The following is a 10,855-nucleotide window of genomic DNA, read 5'->3' on the forward strand; positions in this document are numbered from 1 at the left end:
CTTCACTTACACTGGAGATCAGAGATTAGCATATTTTTGAAGCACCCCGACTGGACACTCCTATGGCTCGGGGTCCAGGGTCCCCAGCAGAGCATCCCCTATAGTAACTGGACACTCATCCCTCTCGCCCTCTAGCCCATATCAGGTAAGCTCTCCCTCCTCTGAACCTCTTGTTGGTTAGTTCTCTCTTTCCTCTCTGGGTGTCTTTTCCAGTCTGACCTACTGTGACTATTTGTGGAAACCATTGTTTTCCTCACACCTGAGCCCCTGAGGGCTGCACCGGGGTCTCCTCCTTCTCCTGAGCCTCCATTGCATCCAGCACAGGCTAGGCCTGAGGTCAGGGTTCATTAAGGGCTTCTAGAGCCAGAGATTCAGGCTAACAGCAGCTGCGGGCTCTGTGGTGGGTGGACAGTGGTCTGGGGAGCCCCTTTCTAATGGAGCCAGTGGGCTTCCTCTTGGGGCTGGACTTTCTGGGCTAGGGGCAACTGCCCTTGGGGAGACCCCATACCCCACCTGCACTTTAGGGAGCTTGAGGACTCACCAGAGCCCTTTATGGAGGCAGGACCAGAGAAGAGGAAGGGAACAAACGTCTGAGGGGTCCTTAATTCATATCCCCTTAAGCTACCTACATCCCCGGGCTTCCTGAGACAATCCCCAGTAACCCCTGCCACCACCACCCCCTTATCCCACCCGCCACACACACACAAGGACCCTAGCCAGGCTGAGGAGGCATCTCTTTGGAATCCCTGGTATGGTAAGGGACAGCCCCTAAAGAACCTAGGGGCCCCTTAACCCACTGCTGTAAAGTGGATTCTAACTCATAATGACCCCATAGGACAGAGCAGAATTGCCTCCACAGGGTTTCCAAGAGTATCAGTCTTTATAGACACAGACTCCTCCATTTTTCTCCCAAGGAGCAGCTAGTGGGTTTGAACCACCAACCTATCAGCAGATAAGTGCTTAGCCACTGCACTCTCTGGACTCCTTGGGGTCCCCCAAGGGAAGCAGAAAACAAGAATCAAAGCAGCTTGAGGGAAAAGGAGTTTATTGTTGTCTTGGGGACTTGCTGCCTTGGGTCCCGAGGAGGATTCACTGCTGCATTTTCTGGAGAGCAGAGAACAGTGGGAGAGACTTTTGGTGTGTCTCTTCTGGAATGGCAGGACGCTCAGACAGGAGAGTGGGCACATGAGAGGGGAGGCACGGAAGGCGGCCTGGGGCTTCAGTACAACAGCCTTGTCTCTGCCCAATGGGCTTGAATGCCCCTCAGCATCTCAGACCACTGCTGCTGCAAATGCAGGCTCAAAAGACACCCTCCGGCAAGCTCCCATGTGAATCCCCCAGCCCAGGGTGGCCCCCAAGATAATGAATGACTGTCTGTACCACCATTCACTTCTTTTGTGCCCTTCTCTAATAGGACCACACTTCATTGCCAGGTTCTGGGCTCAGGCCATAAGCATTTGCTGAAGCCAACAGGTGCATGGATGGAGACATTAAAGTCCTACTCCAGGTCTGCGTAAGTTCTCCATCAGAACAAACGGACGAATGAATGAGTATGTGAATGAACAACTAAGTACATGAATAAAGGAGTGATTGAACAAGCAAGGATCCCTGGTGGCACAGTGGTGAAGTATCTGCTGCTAACATGAAGATTGGTGGTTCAAATCCACCAGCCGCTCCTTGAGAGAATGATGATTCAACCCTGGAAACTCTGTGGGGCAATTCTACAGCAATGGGTTCTTTTGTGTGTGTGTTTAAGCAAGCAGTGAGTGAATGAATGAATGAGTCCATGAAGAAGTGAGTGAGCAAGGCAGTGATTAAAGATGGGTGTGTGAGGGGAGGGTTCCATGGATAGGAGAAGGAGGGGTCCCCAGGAAGGAGCTGGGCACCCACCTCGTTGATCCAGTCGATGTAGGCAGACACACGGGTGTAGACCGCGGGCTTCTTGCGGGTGTTGCAGCCCAGCCCTGAGCCGAAGCTGACAATACCACGCACCTCCCAGGAGCCATTCTCTGCCTGGCAGTTCAGTGGACCACCCGAGTCCCCCTAGGTAAGATGGGAAGGTAGGGATCAGCCACCCAGCCTTCTTGGAAAGCAGGAGCAGGGTGGGGAGGGGAATGTGTGCTGGTCAATCAGCCTCTGTCTCCCTATTTATGCCTCAGCCTGTCCTAGTGAGGGAGATAGAGGATCTCTGGCTTGGGGCTGCCTTGGCCGAGTGCTGGGGGCTTGGAGGCATTAGACTAGTTCTTGATTTGCTGTGCAGTCTTGGGATGATGCTAACCCTCTCTATGCCCCAGTTTCCTCAGCTGTCCAGAGTCACCATGTCTAAGATTCTGTGAGCTGCCCAGAGAGGTGGATGCTGGGAGCCATGCTGGAGACCTGGGAAAGTGGGGAAGGTAAGAATGAGGAGAGAGCTGTGCATTTGAAAACAGGACAGCCCCTCGTTGTCGTAAGTGTCTCTTGGGTTAGACTCTATCCTGACTTCCACACCGGAGCAGCTTACAACACGAGGGGATATGTGCAGAGACGTCACTGAAACTTGTATATCCCCATTTGGTAGATGGAAAATTGAGGTTCAGAGTGGTTGAACAGCCTGTCCACAGTTACACAGCTAGTAAGTGGTGGGATTGGGACTCGAACTCAGATGATCTGACTCAATGTCCCTGCTCTTGTTGGGGATGAGAGGCAGGGGCAGAGTGGAGTGTGGGTGATGGGTTTTCCTCTGAACCTGCTGAGCCCAAACATGGCAGTTTCCTGCCAGGGAGAGGACCTGCTCATGTGGGCCTCCCTCACTATCCCAGGGACTTGACACTCACGTTGCAGGCTGAGATGACGCCGTCGCCTCCAGCACACACCATTGTTTCCTTCACCATGGTGCCCCACCAGTCACTCTGCGTGCACGTGGAGTGATTCACCACTGGCTGCAGGCCCTGCTGCAGGTTATCTGCGATGGGACCATTGGCTGGGGAAAGGGACATGACCAGAAGTCAGCAGAGGTGGCTCTCAGGGAACAGAGGGCTTGGGCAGGGATGAGGCCTGGTTGAGGCTCTGTGGGAACCACACACATGCCCCTAATCAAGAGCAGAGACTCTGAGCCAATGGCCCTGAACCATCTGGGGCACAGATCCCTGCTGAGGGCAGTGGAAGGGGGAGCCGGTTTGAGGCACTATGAATCAATTGAAAGCCCTCAAGAGATAACTGTTTTGTTGAGCTGTCTTTAATTTGGATGCTAGGGTTTCAACTGTCAATCATTTCCTTGTAACTTTCTGCCTTTGGTGTCTCATATTCAGAAGTCTTTCTCACCCCAAGATATCCTAAAGACGGATCTGTATTTTCCACTAGGCCTTCTATATTGTTGTTGTTTAGTGCTGTGAAGTCAATTCTGATCCATATCAACCCTGCATGGGATTTTCAAGGAGTGGCTGGTGAGTTTGAACCACCAACCTTGTGGTTAGTAGCTCAGTGCATATCCCACAACGCCACACCAGGACTCTTCCATAGTTTAATTTATTTACAATAAACTCTTTAATTCAGCAGGACTTTATTTGGGCCTATCTCATATACCATTAGGAGCCATGGTGGTATAGGAGTTAAAGTGCTCAGCTGCAGACGGAAAGGTTGGGGATTTGAAAGCATTAGCAGCTCCATAGACGATGTGTGGCAGCTGCTTCCATGAAGTCTTGCAGCTTTGGGAACCCTATGGAACAGTCCTGCTCTGGTCTACATGGTGGCTGTGAGTAGGAATCAACTTGATGACAGTGCATTGCATTTCGGGTTTTGGTATGCCATAAAGATCTAACACTATGGTTTATATCTTAACAGGTGCTTATGACACTGTGGAGTCCTGGTGTGGCACTGGAGAATAAGCACTAGACCGCAAGGTAGGTTTGAACTGCATGGTCAGTGGTTTGAACTCACCAGCTGCTCCTTAGAAACCCCATACAGGGTCGCTCTGAGTTGGAACTGATTCAATAGCACTTAACCACAACAATATGGCACTATAAGGTAAGTCCTATTCTAAGCATTTAGCCAATTCCAATCCATTTAATCCTTATAATTCCACTCAGTAAAGTATCTGTCACACTGTGTGTGCTTCTAAATATTAGCTATCATCATTACAAAGTTAAACAAAATGTGAAAATGTTTAGGCAAAAAGGAAAAACAGTGGGCAAGTGTGTGTGGAATGCTTGTTGTCAAAGCTACTTCCTCCAGGAAGACTCTCTTGATTTGCCAGGAGCCATATAGAGTCAGGTAGGAGCTCTGGTAGCGTAGTGGCTACGAATCAGGCTGCGAACCGCAAGGTCAGCAGTTTGAAACTACCAGCTGTTCCGTGGGAGAAAGATGAGGCTTTCTGCTCCTGTAAAGATTTACAGCCTCAGAAACCCTGTACAGGGTCACTATGAGTTGGAACCAACTCCACGGCACATAACCACCAACCAATATAGTCAGGAGTCCTGGTGTGGTGCTGTGGATTAATGCTCCAGATTGCAAAGCCGTTTGAACTGCAAGGTCAGCAGTTCAAGCTCACCAGCTGCTCCTTGGAAACCCTATACAGGGTCACTATGGGTCAGAATTGACTTGACAGTACTTAACAACAACAACAACATATAGGGTCACTCTGAGTTGGAACCAAACTTGATGGCACTTAACAACAACAACGTTGTCAATGTGCTCTGCTGCTGACCAAAATGTTGGAGATTTGATACCTCAAAAGAAAAACTCGGTGATTTAGTTCCCAAAATCTGCTATTAAAAAGGCCGTGGGACAAGTTGTACTCTGACACACAAGGGGCCATCAAGAGTCAGATTTGACTCAATGGCAGCTGATACTCACTCCAAAGGCGGCCCCAACCAGTGACGTAGCAGGGAAAGTCCTGAGGTAGCAGGGACCCCTCCTCGGGCAGGCAGGCCACCTGGATGGTGTCACTCAGCTCCACGGGCTCAGCCAGCTTGATGAGGGCGATGTCATTGCTAGAATTAAAGCAAGAGGGTGAGGGCGCTGGGGAACCCAGGACTGTGAGTTGGAAGTCAGGCCAGGGACCACCAGCTTCTTCTTGGTTGACAGATGTGTCGGAGGACAAATGATCCACCTTCTAACTTGATCACTCATCCCTTTAAATAGGAAGGCTTAGCAGAGTGGAGAAAACAGCTGAAGCTTTCCAAACACCTGCTGATTATGCCAAAACAATTGGGAACTTATAATGATAAACGAGGGACACTTACAGTTTTCATTTTTAAAAATGAAAACATTTAAAAAATGTTTTCATTTTACCAGAATGCAAGTGGGCACCCCTGGTTTGAGTCTTACTTCATTGAGGTGTGGAGTCCTGGTGTAGGATAAGCACTGGGCAGCTAACCACAAGGTCTGAGGTTAAAACCCACCAGTCTCTCCTTGGAAACCCTATACAGGGTTGCTATGAGACTCTACAACACTTAACAACCATTGCGATGCAGTGAATTACTTAATATGTGTTGTATATCAGCGTAAAATAGCAAACCCAAAAGACAAAAATCCTCGCAACTGGACCAACAAATAATACCATGGTAAATGGAGAAAAGACTCCAGTTGACAAAGACTTAATTTTGCTTGGATCCACAACCAACAGTTATGGAAGCAGCAGTCAAGAAATCCAATGATGGATTGTACTAGACAAATCTGCAAAAGACCTCTTCAAAATTTTAAAGCGCAAAGATGTCACTTTAAAGACTAGATGCGCTTGACCCAAGCTTTGGTATTTTCAATAGCCTCATATGCATGTGAAACTTGGACAATAAACAAGGTAGACTGTAGAAGAATATTGAAAGCATGGACTGCTAGAAGAACCAACAAATCTGTCTTGGAAAAAGTGCAGCCAGAATGCTCCTTAGAAAGGAAGGCGGTGAGACTTCATCTCTCGTACTTTGGACATGTTATCAGAAGGGACCAGTCTCAGAAGGACATCATGCTTGGAAAAGCTGAGGGTCAGCAAAACAGAGGAAGATCCCCAATGAAATGAACTAACACAGTGACAGCAACAACAGGTTCAACAACGATTGTGAGGATGGCACAGAACTGGGCAGTGTTTTGTTCTGTTGTGCCTAGGGTTGTTATGATGGCACCTAACAATAGCAAACTAAGCCATAGTCTTGTAACTTGCACCAAAAGACTGGGCTGTTGTTATTGTTAAGTGCTGTTGAGTCTGTTCTGATTCATAGTGACCCTGTATAGGCTTTCCAAGGAGCTGTTGGTAAATTTGAATCACCGACCTTGTGGTTCAATGCTTTATCTCACAGCACAGTCCACCAAGGGTATTGGATAGCTTGCTAATAAGACAAATGAGGTGCATGGAATCTTTTGTGTATGAAACCATGCAAATAAGGTGTATGGATCCCTAACAAGGGGATTGGTCAGCTTTGCCCTCCTGCTAAGATTGAAACAGCCAATTCTAAAGCAGATGAGGGACCTAAGAAAGAAGAGATAGGAGTCAAGCATATTCTTTGGGTATCTGAGCTAGGAACCTCCTAGGCCCAGGAATCAGGAGCTGTCATATGAAAGACAGTGTGAGATGGCGGGCCAGATTAGCAAGAGTGATGGAGAAATGAGATGACAGGAACCAGGAACCTGGCACAAATTGGCTTTGGTGGAGTTTGCTGGTCATTTATAGCAGTTGTGCCAGAAGGCTCCCAGCAGGCCTGGCAGAAGAGGTCACCAGTAGGAGGCAGCAAGACCCAGTAAGGCAGAGCAGTAGAGAGTGACAGGGAGCTGTTGTGATGGAGGAACTGCATCCTGAGTTGTCCCTGTTACTTCTGAGTTCCTCCTAATCCAAAGTTGTACCCTGTTACTTCCCCAGTAAACCACTTCACCAGAAATCTGGTCTGTGAGTTCTGTGTGAGACACTGCAGTGAACCCAAAAAGGAAGAGAGAGTACTGAGGGGAGGTGGAGATGCTGATGTTGGAGTGATGATGGAGTGATACAGCAATTGGAACAAGTTGCACATTTAGGACATCTTTAACCTCAACCTATAGGAATGAGTTTTGTTCTAATCCTTATTAAAGAAATGATTCATTTAAGCATATACTAGGTTGTGTAACCTGAGACACATTCCTTAACCCCTCTGAGCTTGGTTCCTTGTCTAGGGATGTTGTAAGTGTCCCTCCTTTATCATTATAACTTCTGATAGGTACATAACCAATAGGACTTTGGAATGCTTCCGCTCTGGTTTCTGCTTTCTGTTAAGCCAGTTGTGACTCATTTGTTGTTGTTGTTAAGTGCTGTCAAGTCTGTTCGGACCCATAACGACCCTGTATAGGGTTTCCAAGGAGTAGCTGGTGAGCTTGAACTCCCGACTTTGTGGTTCAAACCAATTTTGCAGTCCAGAGCATTAACCCACAGCGCCACTCATAATGACACTGCATAGGTCTTCCAAGGAGTGGCTGGTGGGTTCGCAGTCCAGTGCTTATCCCACAGTGCCACACCGGAACTTTGCTCAATAAAAACGAGTCTTGTCTCAGTCTCTGACTGAGAGACCTCTGGCAGGACACTCAGGACACCATGTCTTTACTCCTTGTGTACCTTCCATGAACTCTTGGCCAGCTGTGGGCATGGGTATCTGTCTCTATTTGGTATTTTTCCATTTTGTATAAAGGGATCATCTTGCTAGCCCTTGGGTTCTGAGGGGGTGTCAGAACATGGTGGGGCAGGTTCTGCAGCTCTGTATTGGGGCCCCTCCCCTTTCTGCACTGCCCGCAGGTACTCACCGCACCAGGAAAGAGTTCCACTTCTCATGGACGAAGATGGTATCCACAGACACGAACTGGGAGCCTTCCTCATTGTCCACAACCAGGTTGTTCTTTCCCAGGCCCACTCGGTAGGTGAGAGCATTGCTGGGCAGAGGAATGAGAAAGGGCCAAGGTAGGTTTGGTGGTCTAGCCCTGTGCCTACCACAGGAAGAGAGTATCCATTCCCATTGACCCTTCCTAGAGGGGTGTATGGAAAGGACCCTGAACTTGGAGTCAGAGGACTTGGACTTCAATTGGTAGTCTTAGACTCTAGTCATCTGTAAAAACCAAAACCTAAACCTGTGGCTGTCAAGTTGATTCTGACTCCTAGAGACCCCATGTGTTACAGGGTAGAATTGCTTCCTAGAGTTGTCTCAGCTGTGATCTCTATGGAAGCAGATCACCTGGTCTTCCTTCTGCAAAGCCACTGGGTGGATTAGAACTGCCAACTCTTAGGATAGCAGCTGATTTCAAACTGTTTGTGCTACCCAGGGACCTTTTCCTAATCTGTAAAGTGGAGATATATTAGAACTTGGGTCCCTGGGATGCTGTGAGAAGAAACGAGTCTAAACCAGCATCATCTCTTGCCTACATTGGTACAACAGTGGCCTCACTGACTCTCCACTGCCTACTGTCTCCTATTCTTAACCCAGCAGCTGGTGTGAACCTTCTAAAATCTGAATCAGGCCCTGCCCCTTGTCTGCTCAAAACCCATTCCAATTGTTCCATCTGGTTCAAGGTCAAGGTCAAAATCCTGACCTTCATGTGCTCAATCAGGCCATTGGTTTCCTCTCTAGCTCCCTTCCTCTTGTTTTCCCTTCACACACTCCGCTTCTGTTACTCCAATCTCCTCACTATTTCTCAAACACAGCAAGTAGCCTGCTTCCTCAGGACCTTCGCCTTGGCTATTCCCTCTACCTGGAATGCCCTTCCTAGATCATCCCATGACTTCCTCCAGATCCCATTATTACTAAAGTCATCCCTTTTGTTTTTTAAAAACAAAACAAAAGAACAAACAATCACAGGCCAATTCATAACCACTACACTACCAGAGCTCCTTTGAATAACTGGATACAAATAGTTTATTCATTGGGCTCCAAACCACAAGGTCAGCAGTTCGAAACTACCAGCTGTTATGTGGGAGGAAGATGAGGTGTTCTGCTCCAGTACAGATTTACAACCTCGGAAATTCTGTACAGGGTCGCTATGAGTTGGAACCGACTCCATGGCACACAGTTACACAGCTTATTAGCCTCCGCCCACCCCCCACCCCCCTCCGGGGTGGACTGTCATCCCAGCTCACTTGATGCAGTGGGCAGCCGTGAGGACGTAGTTGCTGGCAATCAAGGTACCACCACAGGTGTGCCTCCACGTATTGTCCTTGAGGTACTGGAGGGAGATCTGGCAAGGATGCAGAAGGGTTATGTGTCAGGTCCCCGGGGACCCTCAGCCCCCTTCCCCCCACCTCCCACATTGTATCAGTATGCTTACCTGCCAGGGCCAGCTGTGGGGTATGGCATCCTCTCCTCCTACCACTCGGGTTGATAGATTGGGCAGGAAGCTGGGAACCCCGCAGCTGGAGGCTGGATGAGCAGGAGGAGAGAAGCTCAGGTGAGTGGGATGGGGACAGGTAGGGGGAGCAAGTGGAAGGCTTTGGGTCTAGCAGACATGAGTTCATAGTTCACTTTATGACTTTGGGGAAGTTACTTAATTCTCTGGGCCGTAGCTTCCCTTTATGTGAAATGGGTAGAATAGCGCTCATCTAAGGTTGGGTCCTGAAAACGAGGTTGGATAGTGTATGGAATGGGCTGCGCAAATGGTCTGGTACCCAGCAGGCGCTTATGCACTGAAGGAACTAAAAAGGTGCATAAGAGCTGGAGCACATCTGTACCCTTCACCCTCACCACACTGGGCCTGCGTGAGAGTCGAGTCTAGAGCTACAGAATGTAACAGCTGAGAAGCTGTGTGGCTCGGTCAAGGGCACTAGACTCAAATTTAGGCTCAACCAATAATAATTGGTCAAGTGAACCTGGACAAGATACTGAGCCTCATGGAGCCTCAATGTAAAGTGGAGACACTTATAAAACCACCTCTCAGGTGCTGACAGAAGGGGAACCCAGCCAGTGGTTCTACAGGAGAAAGATCAGGTGATCTGTTCTATAAAGATGACAATCCAGAAAACCCTACGGAAGCAGTTCTACTCCGTCACATGGGGTCCCTATGACTCCATGACACTCAAGAGCAACATCACCTCTCAGGGTGGTTGTGGGGGTCGTGGCCTGGCATATAATAAACACGCAATAAGCAAGAGCTGCTATTTTAGCTGGAAGGACTCTTAATCGAGTGCTCTCACTTCCCAAACAAGTCAGTGAGATTTAGGGAGGTCAAACGACTTGCCTAAATCTTGCAGTGACAAATAAACCAAATCTTTGAATCCTAAGCTGATGGAATGCCACCAGAATGGGAGAACAAAGATTCTAAGTAAGAAAGGGGAGGCTCTGATGTCCCTTGGAGTGAGTCTGGTGTCTGGCACTATGTCCCTGGCCCATGCCCTTCCTCTCTAATCCTCACCTGACATGGGGGGAATCACTCCATTGCCCCATTCTGTGCTGCAGAGCTACAGAGTGGGGAAATGATTCAGTCTGATGTTCAGTGAGTTAGTAGAATCTGAGTCCACATTGGACCCAAGCTCCTTTTCTGGAATCTTGTTGAGCAGAGGGGCCTTGGCCCTGCCTTTATCACCAGGAGGCCACCCCGAGCTCAGGGCCCAATGGTTGCAGCTGGTCCCCACTTAGAGCTTACCGCAGGCCAGGAGTGCGGCGAGGACTGTGATGCTCAACATGTTGCCAGTGTCCGGAGTGAGTGGCCACTAAGGAGGCCTGGGCACATTTATAGGCCTGAGGGGGGTGGGCCCCACCTGGCCAGGGCTGACCTATCCCTTAGAGAGAAACCTGTTTCGACAAGGCCTTTTCCCTGACCTTGGATGGCTACTGTTTAATTTGGACAAAAGATGGAGCTGGCTCGCAGTATGGATTTCCCAAACATGCTGAGACCGGGACAGATTCTGAGTTGTGCAGGCCATTTTGGGCTCTAAACAGTC

The 10,855-nt window shown here is 48.9% G+C and overlaps 1 protein-coding gene across 1 annotated transcript; it reads right to left on the reverse strand.

Moving 5' to 3' along the window:
• Window positions 1-253: 253 nt before the first annotated feature.
• Window positions 254-10,597, reverse strand: CTRC (chymotrypsin C (caldecrin)). Its single transcript, XM_006866420.1, has 8 exons — window positions 10,558-10,597; window positions 9,247-9,338; window positions 9,059-9,156; window positions 7,735-7,860; window positions 4,831-4,967; window positions 2,814-2,959; window positions 1,891-2,043; window positions 254-325 (listed from the first exon to the last, which is right to left on the reverse strand). The coding sequence occupies exons 1-8, from the start codon at window positions 10,595-10,597 to the stop codon at window positions 254-256; spliced, it is 864 nt and encodes a 287-aa protein (XP_006866482.1).
• Window positions 10,598-10,855: the final 258 nt, after the last annotated feature.

This window comes from Chrysochloris asiatica, unplaced genomic scaffold (assembly GCF_000296735.1).
Source record: "Chrysochloris asiatica unplaced genomic scaffold, ChrAsi1.0 scaffold00090, whole genome shotgun sequence".
Classification (NCBI taxonomy): Eukaryota; Metazoa; Chordata; class Mammalia; order Afrosoricida; family Chrysochloridae; genus Chrysochloris; species Chrysochloris asiatica.